Here is a 20,325-nt window from a genome sequence, read left to right as displayed (position 1 = left end):
CTATTTTTGAAAAAAATGTAGAAACTAATACTTTCTTCAGTGAAGACAGATGAAGCGTAATTTCAAGAGACACTCGAATCATAGGTATTCAGGGATTATTTCGCTGAAGCTACCTGTTTCATTTCCACACTGGACCTTCCTTCAAGCTCTAAGGATATCAGAAAGATCAAATTTTTACAGCTGTAATGCATAATTTTCTCTTTAAATCTAGCTGCATAGTTTTAACACACTTAAAAAAGAAAATATCTCAGTTCCAGACCAAATAAATGTTGGACAAAGAGCCTTCCGTATTATTATAAAGCCTTCTAATGTGAGAGATAGCAAAGTTTAAGGGCCATGCGTTGTTCCTGTTTGTCATTTTTGGCGAAATGTCTTGAATGTTATGTGACTGTTGGATATTCATATTAGTAAGATTTGATATTTGTTTCACCAAGTTGCTAGGTGCTTATTGCCTAGCTGGAAGCTACATATTTACTTAAACCTACTCTTGCAGGCATTCTTGCAACTTGATAAACTTCAAAAAGGAAATAGTATATTGATGCTTAAAAAGGAAACCCTAGCCTAAAACATCACACAGGATGTGTGGGAAACTAAGCTAAGTGTCTGGCCTTTAGATTTGTAATTGAAGTAACAATGAGTAAGTTTCTAAATGAAGTATTATATACTAGCATTATACTGTAATTCATTGATTTCACTGAGATGTAGTGGTGTGATTTGGTTGCTAACCCAAAAGATAATTTAAAACAGCCTGTTTTCACCTAGCATTTATAATTTCTTGGACTAAAAACACTAAAACCTTAAGAAGTTCTGGGTTCATAATAAATTAGACTCTAAAAATGTGTAGTTAGGATCCAGAAGCTTCTAACCTTGCAGAGAAAAGTTGCTGGAGTAATGCATTAAAAGAAAATTTATTAATTCACAGAGTCATATTATTTTACTTTGCAAATCCAAACTCTGTCACTTGATAATCTTTAGCATACTTATTCAAAATTTTTAGTGTTTAATATGATTTAGTATAAAAGAGTAAGCATTATTTTTATAATGTATTCATCTGCATTAACTTCAATTTCATGTTTCATATATTTGCTTATGGTTAATATAAATGTTTTATCTCAAGAATTTATAGATTCCACTTTCAATTAGTTCATTATTTATTAAAGATAGAACCTGAGACTTACCTGGAATTTATAGACTATAGTCCGTGATTGTGTTATGATAGATGGTTTTAAGCGGTTTTAAAAGGATGTAAGCGAAATTGAGTACAAAGATAAAATAATATCTAATTGAATAATTTTTCACTAATTAAAATGGTGTTCAACCTTTGGTGGCTAAGCCAATACTGTGCCTTGCAAAAAAGTTTATTGATTTTATGAGGAACTTTTAAAGTTTGTCAGCAATTGGTAGTGAGCCCTGCTGGAGTGTTTTGAGTGCCTGGGATCAGCAGGTGAAATGGTGCTGGCTTCCAGAGTATGTGCTAATCCAACTTTGCAAAGAGATCAAGTTTGGCCCTGTGGTTTCTTAATCAGAAATCAGTTAAAGGATCAGATATGCTTCTGATAACAAATGTAGTGTCTTCTACAGTTATTAATATTGTCTTTCTCTTTGTTTTTTTAAATCGAAATTGACAAAGTCTGTAACAGAGAAACAAAAAAAATAGACATCTTATGAGATGCATCTTCCTGCATGTTTTATGCAGATAGCCTCGGTTTAGGTGGCACATATATATTCAGTTAGTTATAGACACTTTCACAAAATTATCTATTAGTTTTGAAACCAAGTTTATTAATATCTTAATGTGACAGATCACTTTATAATTAATACTTAACTAGAATCGACTTTATAAAAGCAACTCTCTGCAAGGTATTCCTAGAGTTTTAAAAAAAATTATGAAGTTGCAAAACGAGATAGTATGTATGATTGTTTATGATTTATTTAATTAATTTTTAGGTTCTGTGTTTGCCTCAATTTGTGACTAAAATTGAAGGAGCACATTATTCAAGTTAAGTTATCCCTGAAATATAGCAAGGCTAACATGAACCCCTTTCCAGATTTGCATGTAGGATTCTGGCAAAAGAAAATTTAAGTAGTCACCTTTCTTTTCTAAAAATTTACTTCTTTTCTGAGGCAGATCCTCTTTGCTCTTGTTGATTTATTGAAACACTACCCTATGTAATGATAATGAATAGACTCAAATCAAGTTTGATTGAGACTGTATAATAAAAAGCTTTTTTCAAAGGAAGAAAAGATGTTCAGATTTTTTTGAGAGAATGCTAGAGACAGAAATTCTTATGAAAAATGCTTCTCTAAACTACCTTCTCACTTTACTAACAAGGAAACTGAGGCATAGAAAATCCTCTTTCTCAAAAAAATGTAAAACTATTCTTACAACATTCAAGATTTTTTTAAATGATTAGAGAAAAGATCTGCAATAGTGATAAAAATATCTTAAATCATAGTAATCTGAGACTTTATAGGATAAAGAATTATTATTTAAGTGTATATATATTAGTGGAATATGGAATGACCAAATGCTACTTACATGTACGTTCCAAAGTTTATAGATTAGTGAGAAGATAGATTAAGTGAAAATGACTGATTTAAAGAGAAATGAATAGGCAATTATAGACTGCATTTAAAAACTCCTCAATTTCCTAAGTTTAGAGATAGGTAATTTTTGATAACTTGTAATTGTTATTATACCTAGTTCATAATTCTATAAGGTTATCTGTATCAGAATAGAAAGCACAATAGTTCGTAAATTTTTTTTGTATACATTTGTTGCTGGATTAAGAATATCATTTTTCATTCTCTCTAAAGTCATTACTGGAGGACCAGGCACAACTGAATTTTCAAGAACCTAAGAAAGTTATGTATTTATTTCAAATAAGGCAAATAATGTCAAATTTCTATGCATTTCCAATTGACTTTAGGTTGATTGGGTGATATATAACATGTATAACTCTTTGGTTTTTATTAATAAGTCAGATCATGAATGGATTTTTACTCAATATGAGTTGTTTGTTTAACAGTAATTATTTTCCAAACAAGTGGTCGATTTGGGGGAAAAAAAATAAGAGAGCATGTAGTAGTGTAAATCATATTAAATTTTTTCTTTTGGATTGTCAAAGCATCTGAAATTATATAAACACCTGTTACTTCAGGAATAAATGGACAGTTAATTTATAGGGAAGTAGTCACCGTGGGCTACCGTGATGTGCTGTGCTGGCCACAACTATGTGGTATGGTATATGGTAGAGCTAGTACTTCTACCAAATGAAGTTATTTTCTGTCTTTTGGGAAATGTAGTACATGTCCTTAGGGTTTTGAAGAAGATACTGTGGAAATTAATACCTATACTCGTGATTGACAATTTATATAAATATAGGGTTTTATACATATTGAACCATCACCAGCATTTTATATTTTATAATGGTGATAGTTAGGTGCTTAAAAGCCAGAATCTTACTGTATCCTAAGTACTTTTCTTTCTTGTCTACCTTTGGAGAAATAATTAAGCGCAGTTGGTGTAACCATTAGGAATTCAAGGCAACTACAGTGTGGAGGCTAAGAGCTGATCTGCATTTCTGCTTTTACTCCTCCACTTCCCTTATTTAATACTGGGGAAATATGACCTGAGCTGGGAGAGGAAACCACACTTTTTTTTGACCATTGAAGTTTTGTTCCTTAGCAGAGAAGAAAGAGTACACACAGATGTTCTAAAATGTTGCAGTGCTCCCTAAATTCTCTCACTACAGAGTCCAGTTTAAATGCACTTTTAGTGTACTATAATGACGTCCCTATTCTAATTTCTTTTGCGATTTAATTCAGAACCTAAAGGTTTTGTTTTTCCTTTTAACTGCCTTCTACATTATGATGTGTCTAATATATTTATTTCTCCTTTCAAAACCCTAATATGATCTTATTTTTACGGATGTGTCTTTTTTTTTCTACTTCCAGTTGTGTCAGAACTCAATGTGAATGATACTAGCTGGTAGAGAAGATGAAAGTCAATTTTACAGTGATTTAGCGAGTAGTATCTATTTATCAGTTGCAGTCTTTGGCCTACTACTGACTTGGCTAGTGGTTCTTTAGACATTGGCTGATCACCAGACCTACTGTTATCTGGTAAAATAAACTCTTTGCTTGCTGCGCATGGAATTAGAGACAGTGCTATTAATTTAGGAGAAAGAACTCAGAGAAAAGAAAGGTTATCATATTTCAGAGTAAGAGACCAGCTTAAATACGACTTGACAATTGAGAACTAAAACAAACCTGTGTAAAAGTGCTTTAGCACAATCAACTTTTGCAATCCCCTCAAACCTTCTTTTTTTTTTTTCCTTAAAAAGCATTTCTTTCTTATTTTAACCAAATTTAATTGCTCTTGAATGGCCCTGTACTGTACAGGCCAGTGAAGGTCCCTATTCATAGAACTTGGGCGCACAGAGTGTCAGTGGAAGCTTCCTTCCTCTGTCTGACTGGTAGACTGACATCCGGGCTTAAAGGAGTGAACCTTGGACTGTAGGAGGTGGCTGGCTTTCCTTCCCTACTCAGATTTTCACAAACAGCTTCCCAAAGGGACGACTGCCAGAAAAAGCAGTCATTGCAATTCCTGACAAAACTAGTAAGAAGCTCTAGCGAACTTTCATACTTTGCGCTTAGATCGCTCTTCAGAGAAAGAGCTGTAAATATTAGAGTGGTATTTCCCCTTCTCTCTTTAGACCAAGAGAGGCGCACAGCCTACTGCCTTCTGTCACTCTTCTTTTTGAACCCTGATGAGTCTTCAAATACTTCACTGGTTTTGAGGACAGATGCGTTATCCAAATGGTCCATCATAGTGTAGAGCTTCCTTCAGGATGTGTCCCTCTGTGTGTCCAGGTCATGATCAGCCTTTTCCCACCTGCTACAGCCCCACTCCCATTCATCCTGCACTTCAGGCACGTTAAACCTCTTGCCTGTATTCTCCCCTATCTTTAAACGCACTGTTCTCTTTCCCTGGAATATCTGTTCCCCTCTCATCCATCTAGCAAATGCCTTCTCATATTTCAAGATTTAGTTCAAGCTTCATCTCTCCAGGCAGATGTAATAATAAGCTGTAACACTGAGCGCATGCTTATTACGTACCAGGCCCTGTTGTAAGCACTTTTCATATAGCATCTCATTTCATTCTGACAATTGCCCTGGAAGTAAACTAATACTAAAATTTCCATTTTACCCATGAGGAAAGTGAAAAACAGAGAAGTTCATTATCTTGATTAAGGTCATACAGCTACTATGAGATGGACCCAGGATTGGAACCCAGAGAGCCCTTGCTCTTGATCACTTGTCCATGTTTACTATATAGTGTATTCTTAATGCTTCTGCACAGCCTCCCTGACTTTGTTTATGACTATGGTGCCCTGGGGCCTAACATTAATGCACAAATCATGTAGCTGCACCACAGCAAATATGTAAATTGTGTGAATAACTTGAATGTCACCAAGGAGAAATATAAAGAAACTCTGGTGAAAGGTGATGTTACAATTCAGGTAGCTCTTCAGTTTGCATTAAAGTTCAGTGGTGGCGGACCTGACATGCTTTCCATTTTAGGGACAAACCTAAGCCCTAATGATGATGGAAAACTCAAAGGGGAGTGGATTCTCTAGTGGAAGCTAGAAAATGTTATTTTATTTCCTTTGACTAATTTAAGGAGAAGTTGACTGTTGTATCTGTTAGTGTTCAAGGCTCAGATTAGGGTTGGCCTGGTTTCATTAAAGAACAAGGACACTTACAAATTGCTGCCTGTTCTAATCAGAATCCATTATAAAGAACAACAGGTCTATTCCGCTTTATGGGACTGATGTATGGGAGTATGTTTATTACTTTTCAATATAAAAATGTCAGACCTGATTATCTAAAAGCTGTTTGGAATGTAATCAATGGGGAAAATGTATCTGAAAGACACGTGGTTCAAACCCCGCCCCCAACACACACAAAGTATAATTATTTTTTAAAATTCTGATTCATATGTTAGCCTTCCTTTAGGAGTAGCTGGGGAATAATTACTGTGATTTAGTTTTCTTTCTTTCCCCAGTGTCTACCAAGATGCCAGAATGCACAGTATATGATATAGTCACGGCTTAGATTATTAATTATTTTACCTTGCTCAACAGATTGAAACAAAGTCAAAATCTAGTTAACTGGGAGTTGAGTGAAGTGACCTTCTCACGTCTTGTTGTTTGCAGTAATTAGAGCCTCCCTCCCTTTTCTTCTACTCATTCTCTGAAAGTAAATGAATTGCTACTTCTTTCTAGCTGTCTTCATCTGCAAAATAGTTTTGCACAGTCTCTCCAAGATATCTTTATATATCTGAAGCAATTGATTGACCATATTACCTCTAAAACTGTAGTTGGCTTTAACATAGTAATCAGAAAGAGAAAAACAATATATGAAGTCATATTTTTGCTTTGACAGTAACATAAATCATCATTTCACTTGTCTACTGGTGAACAAGAAAGTTAAATCCAAGAATGATATCAATATGTAAAAGCATTAATTGGGATAATTCCTGTCATATATTCATTTCTGAACCTTTTATTTCAATTTTATGTGCTATTAAGGATTGTCTGATTTTGCTTCATAACTATTAGAAAGAGTAGCCTGTCTATATTTATTACTTTATGTTTATTTTAGTAAACTAATTCTTCAGGTTAGAAAGTAATTTACATATTACCCATATAATTATTATATTATGAAATACCATCTTCGAAAGGCAAGGAGTCTGTAAAATTTCAAGCGCTTACTAAGATTAATATATAGTAGTTGTAGAATTTTTTGGATGAAAATTTTGTATTTTTTATATTCTGTTCCTATCTGTTGTATATTTTAGTTCCACTGAAATCATTAGGATAAACATTTTTATCTGCTTTATTTAGTGTGCCCTAAGCACAAAGAACAGAGCCTGTCGCATAGTAAGCATTTGGTAAATTTTTGTTAAATGAGGATAAGGTGTTGATTGCAGCTCAGATAATTTTGATGTACAACCAAAGGTTTATGAACCTTCCATAATAGGAAATAATGTATACAGAAATTAGGATATGCCTGAATTGTGTAACAGGGCACTGGAAGTCAAGTGAAAAGTTATTTATCTGCTAGGTGCATATCATTTGATAAATACCTCATTGCCAAACAGCTCTGGCTCTGCAAAAACTGATTTAAGTAGATCAAATGATTATGATTTTGATGTTGATGATGCTTTTTTAAAAAATCCTCCTCTCCATAGCGTATAACAAATGCCAATAGGTATTGCTCTTCTCAACATTAAAGTCAAATGATTGTATTGAAAATATAATTTTAGTTTTATAATAAACGTATTTTAATAACTTTGACCATGCGTTTCCAATATCACAGTCTCACCTAGTGTTTGTTCTTCCTTTGCCATTCTCAAAGTCGTGACATCATTTCTGTTTTTGACTTTCAGTTCATATAGGCTTTTTATGATATGAGAAAGTTCAGGATTGAGGTTGTTCAATAACTGTGAAAATTAAATGACTCTTTCCTATGTGCAGTCATTGTATTAGGTGCCAGGACTACAAAGATGGTATGCCATCTAGTCTCATGGAGTATGTATGTTACCAGGAGAGTGCTGGATTAGGGGACAAGACATAACACAAGACAATATGGGTGTGTTTTTCTCTGTAGAATGGAATAATGTGACTAATTGAAAAGTGCAGGAAGGCTGCTAAGTTGGCAGGGTCAGTGCATACTTTGATATCTATCCCTACTAGGTGGTTCCAATTGCTTGCAACCATTGGCTTCTCTGACAAATAACCAGGAATTAGGGCCATGCTGCTTTTTCTGGAATAGTCATCCTGTTGTAGAGTCACCTGGGGTTCTCAATGATACTTAGTACAGTTAAGTCACACTTGATATGAAGCTATGACCATCATAGAGTTGAAAAATATGAGTGAATAATCTTCCTAGTTTAGAAAGGAGTATGTTCAACACATTTATAAAATCTATTATAAGAAAAAGTAGCCTAACATTTTTAAACCTTAACACATGATTGTTCTTGTTGCTAACCAAATTATAGCATGTTTTAGAACATAAAGTGTACATAGTGATTTTTTTTGTTTCTGAGGGTTAATAGTTGGACCAAGATCTCTATTTTGATTATTTGAGAGAACAAAATATTTATTGCAAGCATTTTTAAATCATAATGATTTACTCCAGGGAAACTTCCATCAAATAGAGTTTTAAAATAACCATAACCTTACTTAAATTAATTATAATTTAAAATAGCATTAATAGGCTATCAACTCCCACAGTTTCATTTTTATCCCAGACCTTGCCCCTGAACTTCAGATTCATATATTCAAAGGCCTCTTCAGCTATTTCCAATGGCATTTACTAAGTCAAAATTAGCATGCTCAAAACTGAATTGCAGAACCCCCTTCCTGAAATCTGTTCCTCTCAGTCTTCCCCATCTCAGTTAATGGCAACACAATTAGTCACGATGTTTGAGCTCAAAAGCTTGGAGTCAGCTTTGACTCGTTTTCTCTCATACTCCACATCCACTTATCAGCAACTTCTGTCTGCTCTGTGTTTAGAATATGTCCAGAATCTGACAAAGTACTTCATCTCTCAGTCCAAGATGACAAAAAAACCCAAAATTTTACACTAGAGCAATCCTTCTTCTCTGCTCCCTGATTCCGCTCCAGTGCCCCTAGGGTCTGTTCTCAACATAGCCAGCCACAGTTGTCTGAAAAAGTAGTTGGTTCATGTTACTTCTCTCTCCTTAACTTCCAGTGGTTTTCCGTCTCACTTGGAATAAAATCCAAACTCCTTGAAGATCCCACAGGACCTATACAATCAGCCTTCAGCATGACCTCACCGTTACTTCTCTGACCTCATCTTTTATACCCCTAGTATTTCCTTTGCTGGAGACATATTTGTCTCCTTACATTTCCTCCATTATCTTGGGCCAACTCCTATCTTAGGTTCTTTGCACTTGCTATTCCTTTTGCTTACAGTGCCATTCTGTAAAAATATCAGGGTAGAGGAACATCTTATGGCTTTCTAGAATTTGCTCAAACATCATCTTCTTATCGAGGCTTTTCCTGTCTTTCTTGTTTTATATTGAAATCCATGCCTCCTCAACCCTTCCTATACTCATTCAATGCTTTGTTTTCCTCCTTGCTACTACTCAAATACTTGTCATTTATGAAAGGTAATGACATTTAAAATAAAGGTTGAGGTTTTATTTTAAGGCTTTGTATAAAATATAGAATCAAATCATTTTAGAGTACAAATATTGCCTTAAATAATTTGGGCAGCTTCTAGGTCATACTTCTCCAAATAATTCCCATGGCCTTTCATTTCGTTTTACATATTTACATATAGACAATATGAGGGCCGAATTCCACATAGTAAAATATTGTACTTTTTTGATAGCCACCGAGCACATTGATCCAGTTGTTTTAAGAGATTATAGTTGGGGGGGAGGGTATAGCTCAGTGGTAGAATGCATGCTTAGCATGCATTGAGGTCCTGGGATCAATCCCCAGTACCTCTATTAAAATAAATAAATAAACAGAGAAAGAAAGAAACCTAATTACCTCTCCCACCAAAAATTAAAAATAAAAATAAATTAAAATTAATTAAAAAAAAAGGAGTTATAGTCATATAGAAATAGTAACGGGAGTTTGTACTTTGTTTCACTGGTTTACTAGAACAATGAGGTAAGACTTGTAGTTACTTAGAAAGTAGAGGGGAGATGTTCCCAGCTGTAGCCCTAGAAAGCAATTACAATTTAGATTTCATCAGGAAGATGTAAACACATGTTGATATTAAAAGCAAACTTTTAATTGTTCCTAATTAACACTAAATCTGGGATCCTGTGTTTTACAGATTTCTCTTAACCACTAGGTAGGTCAGAATTAGAGTAACTCGTGAACAGTGACTGGTCACGAATACAATTGATTTTGATGGAAGTCATATTTTTCCATTAGAATACAATTGATTTTGATGAGTCGTATTTTTCCATTAGTTCCACTTCAGAATGTTTTACTATTTATTTTTTTCCTTGACCTTTCCAATTTTGAGTTTCACTGTGTAATTGATTTTTTTTTCCCAAAAAACTGGTATTTTCACAGAGTTATAAGGAAGTACATTTACATTTGATCATTGAGTTTTTATTTTCTGAAATGGTAGTACCAACAGGTTTGTTAAGTGTTTGGTTTCATAAAATTAACTATAAAACTCCTAAAACTCCAGGCTCCTGTTTTATATTGTCTTTGTCCATGCTATTCTCAATTTGATGCTGTTCTTTGTTTGAATATCAAATACCCATTTTTTTCCCAAGAAGCATAAGATATTTCTTCTCAAAAACTTGAGTCTTGAGGTGCTTACATTTATTTTATTCATTTTTTTCCTGTAGGGAAATATATTCTTTAAAAATAGGCTTAAAATGGCAAAACATTTAAGTTTAATGTAGAACTCCTTGGGGGAAAATAAACTAAACACTTTCCATGCCCAGGACTATTTAATCTAAACTGTTTGACTATAATCTTAAACTTGCAATTTACTAATGTATTCAAGCAGTTCATTTCTCTTGTTTTGTACTTTTTTGTCTACAATGATTAGGTTATAGAATGCAGACAAAAAAATCTGGTAATTTAAGCCAAATAGAGTTGTGTTGGAACATAGGTCACTTATGTGATTTAATTGCCATTATTTATGCCACATAGGCATTTAAAGATGAACTTCCACACCTCTTTAAATATGGGAAAATTTAAGTTGATCTGTTTTATTTTGTAATACTTCATGTTGGTTTATAATACAAGGTTGGTATGTGGCATATGTGTGTCTGAAATAAATGCAGGAATAGCATCAGAGAAAAGACACTGAAATATTAGTTTTTTAAAAAATCTTTTAACAAACAGCAAGTCAGGGTTAATTTAGTTATACTAATATCTATGCAATGTGAAGACACAATTGTTGAAAGTGAAAAATATTAATGATATCAATGTATTAATGTCAAGTGGTGCTACAGGGTGGTAATGGAGCAGTGAACACAAAAATATAGATTTGAGATTCACTTGTTGCTTAAGCTAAGTCCCAGGAAGCCTCCTGGGGTTACGTGTCCCTAGGATAACATAAGGACATGCTGGAGAGATTGCTAAGCATCATGTGATTTTCATGGATGATATCTAATGAACCTTTAGGGACAGAAAACTGTTCAGTCTTCTACTGACTATCCATAGATTTCCCAAGGTAGTCAGAGGAAATGGATAACAGAAATCAGGTGAATTACAGCTCCAGGGAGACGCTGGTGCTGCTCACTGGAACTATTAGAGATGTTTAAAAAGGTAAAAATGTTGAGAAAATAGTGCTTTTAAGTATTATTTTCATTGAGTGCTTACTATGTCTTAAACATGATCCTCATAAATTAAAATGCCTTATTTCATTGTCAAAATTTGGCTATATTGAAGAAACTAAAAGTCTCAGAGGGGTAAGTAGCTTACCCAAAGTTATACAGATAATAAATGCTGACCGTGGGTTAGAAGATGAGCTGTTCCCACGGCAGACATTGAGTTATTAATTGTTGTCTATTCACTTGTCATATCCTACATTTTAGACTCTTTATTAAGGGCTCTTACAGTTTTGAAATATAGCAGATCATTGATAGCAGTTAAATTGTAACAGATAATCACTTCTCTCTTATTTTTCCTTTTGCCAGTCCTTCATCTCACTACCACGGGAATACAGGAGCACTCCTTTTTTTTTTTTTTTTTTTTTTTTTTTTTTAATACTTATCTAGGGCAACAATGCATGCATTTCATGACTGGTTGGGAGATGTTTTATAACTTTCTGTGTTTCATTTTTATTTCTCTCTTTAATGATGTACTTCATATATGGCCTGGGATGTGAAGTACTGGTGAGGATAAGTGACTGTCAAGTAGTGGGGAAAGCATCTCACATACTTTAGAAAAGTCACCTCAGACCTATGTTCTTGCCATCCCTGATACGAATGGAAACCACTTGTCAAGCTCTTCAATGTGCTGTTTATAAAGGCGACATCCCCGGTCCTCTTCTTTTTATGGATGAGAAAGAAGCTTCAACTCTGAGACAGGATGTAGCCACCCATTTACTCATTTATTCACTCATTCATGAAACATCTCTGTTGATTATTTAGTTTGTGTCAGCTGCGGTGGTATTTATGCATACCACAGTGAGCATCAATACTGCCAATGTTTCCTGTCAGAGAGTTTACAGTCTATCAGGGGAAGCAGACATTAACCAATAAATTACAAGCTTGGCAAAGAGGGAGAGAGAGAGAAAGAAATTAGGTGGCATGAGTATGTAACAGAGAAATCACGACCACAATTTAGACCTACACTGTGCCTGAGATCACACAGCCTAGAATGAAAATGAGATAACTAAGCAAGCAAACAAAATAGAGTGTGGAGTTTTCCAAGAGGAATATAGGGCATTTGGGATCATATGAGAGGGTCGCATAACCCAGCATGGGGGGGTTAAGTAATGATTTCCTGAAGAACATCATGCCTAGGCTGGTATCAAAAGGTTGATTAGTTCTGAGTCCACTGGGTTTCAACCCTAATTACCCATTAAACTCATCTGGGAAACTTAAAACATATGAATGCCTGGGCCCCACCCCAGTCATTCAAGTTATTTAGCATGAGAGAACTACTGCATTAGTTCTAGAGTAGGACCCAGACAGCTATATGTTTGAAAAGCTCTCCAGGAGATTCTGATGACAGTTACGATTGAAAAAAATCAAGTCAACTATCCATAGCCAATTAGGGAAGGATTGAAAAAAATCTCCAACAAAGGAAGTACACTACATTTTAGAAACTGAAAGTTTATTTCAGCTGGAACAGAAAATTCGGGCTTTGGAGAACAGATAGGAGTTAGTGTAGATGTCTTACTTGGAGTTTGTGGCTGTGACTATTCATGGAGGAGACGTGATTTTTCTCAAGGTCTTCAGCAGCCGTGATGTGTCAGGGAGAATTTGGACATATAAATTCATTCAATGTTGATGTCTCATCAGGACATGACTAGTTCCATTTTCTTGAACTCTGTGCTGTCTTGGACCTATGCTGTCATATCTGATATTTCTGTCACCTTCCTCCTCATTGATGAACCTATCCTTCAAAACTCAGTTTAAAAGGACCACGTGGTAGATATTTTAGCCTTTGTGGGACGTATGATCTCTGTCAGCTACCAAGCTCTGTCATTATAGTGCAAAAGCATCAATGTATAAATGAATGAGTGTAGAGCTATATTCCAACATAAACCTTTCATGTAATTTTCATGTGTCATAAAATATTATGCTTCTTTTAATTTTTTTAATCAAGTAAAAATGTAAAAACATTCTAATCCCATGTACCATACAAAAATAGGCATCAAGGAGGTCTTAACCCATAAGCACAATTTTCCTAGTCACTCTTCTAAGACATTGTTATACATATCAACTCAGCTCTCACAAAAACTCCTTTAGGTATACATTTTATTTTTCTTGTTTTACAGATGTGGAAACTGAGGCACAAAGCAGTAAATGTGTCCAAATCACACAGATGCTAAGTGCTAGATGTGGGATTCAGACCAGTCTGGCTCTCCAACACTTTGCATTGCTGCTCTATACTACTTACCGGTTATGGGAGTATGTGAAGAAGTTTAAAGGAGGAATGAATTAGAGACTAAACAGTCAAAGCATTGTGTGACATTAGAGCAGTAGCCCAAGCAGACACCATAGGCACCAAGGAGAAAAGCTTAGAGACCTGGGATAGACTGATCAGTGAGTTGGTGGAGGTGTTCAAGAGCTCAACAGAACACAATAGGAAAGACAGATTAGGCCCTCTCAAATGTTTGTTTCAAGACAAGAGAGCCCTGTGGACTTCAGAGGAAGTTGCTTCTATATGTTTCACATTATTGTCTTTCACAGTTAACCAATATTTTATATAGTCTGTGTGTGTGTGTGTGTGTACTTGTTCTCCTTTAGTTTTGGAAAAAGTCAAGTGTAGGCAAATAATTAAAACTAAGTGTGAAAAGTACTATGATAGAGGGGAGTGTATCTAACCCAGCTTTGGGTGATGGGAAATGCTTTCAGGAAGAAATTGCACGTTGGTTATATTTTACTTACTCCTCAGCAAAGGATTTATCAAAGCTCAGAGACAGGAGAAAGAACATGGTGGGCAGTCTGGGAAGTCTGAGTCCAGTATGGTTGGAACACTGAGTGAGGAAGGAATTAAGGGGTCATGAGATAAAGGATGGAGAAGCGGTAGTGGTGGGGAATTGGGAGAATAAGTGGGTGTATCCAGATCATCAGGATTTGTTATGCAAGGTGTATGCATACAATCTGGAAGTTAATGGGTTTCCCTGAAGGAGTTTAAGCAAAGTGACTTGAGGCATGGAGTTTTGGAAGCTCCCCCAAGCGGGTGGTATGCAGATTGATGAGAAAAGGCATTGAAACCAGTTAAATGGCTATTGTAGTAAAGCACTGGGTCTGCTATCCTATTCTCCCATTTAGTAAACAAAAAAGTGTACAATAAAAGGCAGGAAAATATTATTGAACAAAATATTGTGCTGATTGAATACATCTGAAATGTTAATCATGGTCTGTGCCATTAGTATTGGCACCATAGAAACAAAATATTAAGGACATTTAATATTGATTTGAATATGGAGATTTTACTTTTTTAGACACATCGAGTTAATTTACAATAAATTATTGCTTTTAATCTTTAAACAGTTGAAGTTCAGTTAATAACATATGAGGAATAGTTTCTCCTTGTGTGTGAGTGTATATAAAATCGTAGAACCCATATAATGAGAATTGGTTAAACGTTATAATTATGAGATCAAATAACAGGCAGATTTCAAAGTGGCTTAATTCATGATTTAGTTTACTTGAAAGGAAAAATCTTTGAGTTGATTAACTGAGTTTTACGTTTTTGTAACTTTATATGACTTCTGGGAAAAAAAAACTATTTGAAATCTTTATTACCTATCCCTATTAAATTATTTTTGGTAGAGTGAATTATTGCTTCATATCATGTGTCTCTACACAGAACTTAGTTTAGGCTTTAAAAATAGAGTTCTCAAGTCCTGTAGAGGGAGTGTGTTTTTATCACATTACTTTCAAAGGAGAAACTAACAAATGTAACAAAGCCTGTGCTCTTGGAAAAGATCATCCTGTTAAAGGGTAGTTTGGAGAGAAGGAAAGTTGTGGTTCATTTTATGTATTATTTACTGATATGTAGTTGGGACCCTGACCATGGGGCTGCATCCTTTTCTTCACAGAATTACGGGTTTCATAGCTGTGTTCATGTAGATCCTGGAGGCTTTACCCTTTCCCGATGTAGTTTTGCTAATGGCTTCAGAGCAAGAAGATAAGATAAAATAAGCAGATTAGATGCTGTGCTTCTAGAAACAGTCTCCTTCAGAGTAATTTATACCCTGAAGCATGGATTGAGTTTAATTTAAAGCAAATATAAACATGAGGAATCAATGAACTGACTCAAGATAATATAGTGTATTTATGTTTTAAGTTTCTTTTTGCACTATTTTTATTTATGGGCTGTAGCAATGAGGATGACCAAGTGGAATGAGCCAGATTCAATGGTTGCACAGACTTCAGGAGTGCTTCATTTGCTTTCTGGTTCTCAGTTCCTTTATCTGCACAGTGGGGACAAGAACACGTGGCCTGCAAGATCTGTGAGGGTTAACGCTGTGAAGAACTTAGCCTAGTGACCGTCAAGTATTAGGTCTCTGGGCACCGCAGCTAATATAGTTATTATTTTCTTAGTTTTATGACAAGAGAAAAGAAGAATGTGAGAATATTCAGGTATCTGACTGGCCTGAAAAATTGGCCATTGCAAGCAGTACTACTGCAAAAAGTATTCTTGAATATTGTTGTTATTCTTTTAAATATTCCAAGGCTAAATTAAAGAGTATCATACTTGATAGGGTTAATGATCCCTTCAAAATGTCTGATTTCCATAAAGAAATGGATTTTTGACTTTTAATAATCTAGATATGTACTCTTCTGGATATGTTGATTTTCATTCAGTAGCTTGATAAAATAGGTAAACAGTTGCTATTATTAAAAGAAAACATTTGTTATAAGGTAAAAAATTATATAAAGCTTCATTCACATATGTTTGTAATTTAATAATTAATTTAAGAAATGACCAGATGCACATTACTCACACATTCATTCATTCATTTGTACATTCTATAGCTAACTCTAGTTATTATAAAAAAGTGTTAATTGAAACTGTTAATTTTCAAAGAATACCACTCTGTTGCAGGTCACTCCCTACTCTGTGGAGTGTGATAAATTGTGGTGATGGTATTTCCTGATTCTACAGTCAGTTCCATTTTCATTCTCATTAACTCCTCCGAGTGACAGTGGATTTATAAAACTCAACATGTTTTGAGATTTGATGACAATTCTGTATTTTTTTAACCAACAACTGAAATTTTCAAATCAATAACATTGGTCTTACTTTCTGCCAGAAGTGACGTCTTTTCCTTCTGCACAAGAGTACTGTGTGAGTCTCTATAAAACCCTAGACACTGCCTCTTAAACAGTCGTTGGGGCACATGTATTGTGCCTCCTTAATTAAAATCTAAATACTTGCAGTAGGGACTGTGTCTCAGACATGCTTAGTGATACATTGGCCAACACAAGGCCTTCTCTGAATACTTTTATTTTTGAATAAAGATAGAAAGCCAATAAAATAAAAGTATTTTGAGTAATATGGATTCTAAAATCTGGTTTTCTAACAATGCTTACACCACATGTTCATGTTTTGACTTGCCTAGTGAATTAAGTACATAATTAGTTGTGGGCCAGGGAATTTCAGGGTCTAAAAAGAAATCATTTGTTTTTCTATATGTGGTTTGTTTCACGTAGCATAATGTTTTGAAGGTTCCCCCATGTTGTAGCATGTATCAGAACTTCATTCCTTTTTTGGCTTTTTTTGTGTGACTGTACTGCATTTTGCTCACATATTGATTGAAACTTCGATTGTTTTCACCTTTTTAACTGTTGTGAATAACGTTGCAAAGAACATTTGCATACAGGTATCTGTTTTAAGTCCTGACATTCAATTCATTTGAATATATACCTAGCAGTGGAATTGCTTGGTAATATGGTACTTCTATGTTTAGCATTTTGAGGAATATTATATGACTCCACTTACATGAAATTTCTAGAATAGGCAACTTCATAGAGATGGAGAGTAGAGGACCAGTTGCCAGAGCCTGGGCAGAAGCAGGGAATAGGGAGTTAATGCTGAATGATTAACAGTTTCTATTTGGGATAATGAAAAAGTTTTGGATACAGATAGTGCTAATGGTTGCACACCATTGTGAAGGTAGTTATGCTACTAAACTGTACATTTTTAAATGGTTAAAATGTCAAATCTTATGTTGTATATATTTTTCCACAATTTAAAAAATGAATAGCATAAGTGTAATATACCAAAACCAATAAATTCTACAGGTTAAATGAGTGAATTGCATGGTATGTGAATTATATTCCAATAAAGCAGTTTGAAACATTGAGTTTATCCAAAAGGATTATACTTACAAAAGGGAGGTTTAAGGTTCCAAAATTATTTTATGTTGACCACTTCATGGTAGCAGGTCACTGGAAATGGACTGGATTTGGGAAATTTCTGCTTCTGCCAATGAACAATCCTGCGCTAGACACCTTACAGCTACATAAAAGGGGAAAAAAAGAATTACTTGTCTCCAGGGGACTTCCAATCTAAATCATAAAGCATGAAGCAATGTCCGTGAGGTTACTCTGGCAAATTTAGACGGTTAAAAATCAACAAATTATACATAGACACATATATTCATGCACACTTAACACAGGTGCACACAGATACTCAGATATATACATTCTCACAAAATGTATACATATATTCATATATACTTTGTAAATAACTAACATGGGAAAGCACTCAAAATAAGTGGAGTATATTTTGCTACCTATTCTTTTAGACATCTTTTATCTCTGGGTATGCAGTATGGCTTAGTAACTGCACATTTTTCAATATTTGTATATAGCATTCATTATGGGTTTGAATCTTCAAAATCACCTTTGTTTAGATTATGAATAGTTGTATAGAGATTCTATTAGAAATTAATGGAATATATGTGGAATATATACAGATGCTGGCTTTCTCAATATCTGTTTTGCTTTTCTGTAATTTGATTTCTGATTTGAGATATTTAGTGTTTGAGAATATTATGGTTTATATTTTACATGCTGCGCCAATCCTCAACTTTCCCAACCCAAATGTTAGGGAAGCATGGCACGTGATAAACAGATTCGAGCTACAAACTATTTCCTCTGTTAAAAAATACTTATTTTAATATTAGCTCATTTGTTCAATTTGTTTTCTTATTTTTTAACTTACTTTTCAGCTGCTCCAGTCGATGTACTAAAGGCTCTAGATTTTCACAATTCTCCAGAGGGAATATCAAAAACAACGGGCTTTTGCACAAACAGAAAGAATTCAGAAGGTTCAGATACTGCTTACAGAGTTTCAAAGCAAGCACAACTCAGTGCCCCAACAAAACAGTTATTCTCAGGTACGTTCTCTTCATTGCTATGCCTGCTACTGCCTTGCTAATTATCATTATTTATTTTTATCATGCTGTATAATGTACTGTTATGGGGAGATTTTTCATAATGTCTTGAAAAATACTCGGTGAATATTTTCTTTCTGCCTATGAAAGCACTAATTGACCTAATAGCACTAATTGTCTGGAAATCATGAAAATGTAGGGAAAGGGAGTTGAATAGTGAAATGACAATTTCTGGGTATCACATTTTCTAAGCAGGTAATTTGTTACGAGTGCTTGTGGGCTATTGGATACACGTCATTTATTTTTTCTTATGGCTTTACTAAGTTGAGTGTCCTTGTTCTAATTTAACAGAAGAAGAAATTGAGTTTCACTGAGACTTTCTGACTTGTCCAGATTACAGGGGGCTAGTATTTTTAATGCAGGTCTTATCTGTTGCCAAGGTCAATATTGTCTGTAATATAAAGTATTCCTTTTTTGTGGTTTGGGATCTTTTAAGAAGCAATGTATCATTTAAATTCTTCATATTATCCTCTACTGTCCCCACTGAAAGAAATTCGAATTCCCTATTTTCATATAAAATTACTTTGTAACAATAGAAAAATTACGAATCAAGGGACTAAAAATATTGCAAAACAAGATAGCATATTTTTCAGGGAAGAGCATTTAAAAGTATTTTTGAAAACACATTTATTTTGATAAATCATTGATTCTTCCAAAATATTTCTAATTTTGCAATAATTTGTGGTGGACAAAAGTAACCAAACTACAAATATAAAGACGGTTAATGAATAATTTTTCTGACTTCAACAATAAAATTAAAATAGTTATTAAATCCATGAAGTATTTTTCAAGTCAAATATGAAACTTTTGAATAGTAAAAATTAAGTTGCTTTTATATTTATTCGTATTCCAATGCAGACACAGGAAAAGGGTGGGAATTTTCAAGAGAGAAAAATAGATTAATGGAAAGCTTTAGCAATATTCAAGAAGTTAGTTTATATTTTTTTTTTATATTTGGCTTGTCATCTCAGGATCTGTTTATCTGCCTTTCTAGTGTGGTACTTATTTTGATTAATTTGACTATTTCTTTTGTTTTATTCATGAAAAAAGAATGCAACATATGCCTCTAGAATCTCCTTCCATGTTGCTTAACAGAATATATCAACATTTATTCTCAGCCTGCTCACAACATTGTCTTAGGCGTACGATTCTAATAGTGAGTAGTTCAGACAGAGGAGCTATCTATGGTAGAGACGTCATTTTTACCCCATGCAAATGATTATAGGCTTACCTTCCTAGAGGGCAGAGCTTTCTGCCAAAATAATGCAAAGGGCATTTAACAAAAATTACCAGTGACACATTCACCATTAAAAATTTGAACAGTGAATATGTGAATAGTATTTTTTATTTTAAAAAAAGTAAGAAAATATCTTTGAAAAATTATTTGAATACTTTTTCTTCCATTATGAAAAGACACAACAGCACCTTCTTTTCTAATGAGTAACATAAGGAGTAGTATTGGAAACTTCAACACTGGGGTAGGGGCAAGGGATTTTAGGTTGTCACTGTAATATTCTGTAGAATTAAGGGCTATGTCCTCCAAAGTCCCAATCTGAGACCTTGAATTTAAATATCTGAGAACTCTGTGCATGTGAACTGGATAGAAGCTGTGATTTGCAAATTCCATCTGGCCTTTTTAGAAACCTGCTGTAGGACAGA

At 34.4% G+C, this 20,325-nt stretch overlaps 1 protein-coding gene and 1 pseudogene across 3 annotated transcripts in view; both read left to right on the top strand.

Moving 5' to 3' along the window:
- COL11A1 (collagen type XI alpha 1 chain) overlaps nucleotides 1–20,325 on the top strand; it is a 491,277-nt gene that overhangs the window by 297,041 nt on the left and 173,911 nt on the right. For all 3 annotated transcript variants that reach the window (XM_032487215.1, XM_032487218.1, XM_032487217.1), the window contains one exon: nucleotides 18,442–18,609. In XM_032487215.1, the coding sequence (XP_032343106.1) occupies nucleotides 18,442–18,609 (168 nt within the window). The remainder of the gene's footprint in view (nucleotides 1–18,441; nucleotides 18,610–20,325) is intronic.
- On the top strand, nucleotides 5,409–13,540 carry LOC102524144 (annotated as a pseudogene).

This window comes from Camelus ferus, chromosome 9 (assembly GCF_009834535.1).
Source record: "Camelus ferus isolate YT-003-E chromosome 9, BCGSAC_Cfer_1.0, whole genome shotgun sequence".
NCBI lineage: Eukaryota > Metazoa > Chordata > Mammalia > Artiodactyla > Camelidae > Camelus > Camelus ferus.
The sequence above is the reverse complement of the archived record's forward strand: the minus strand, read 5'-3'. Positions and strand labels throughout refer to the sequence as shown.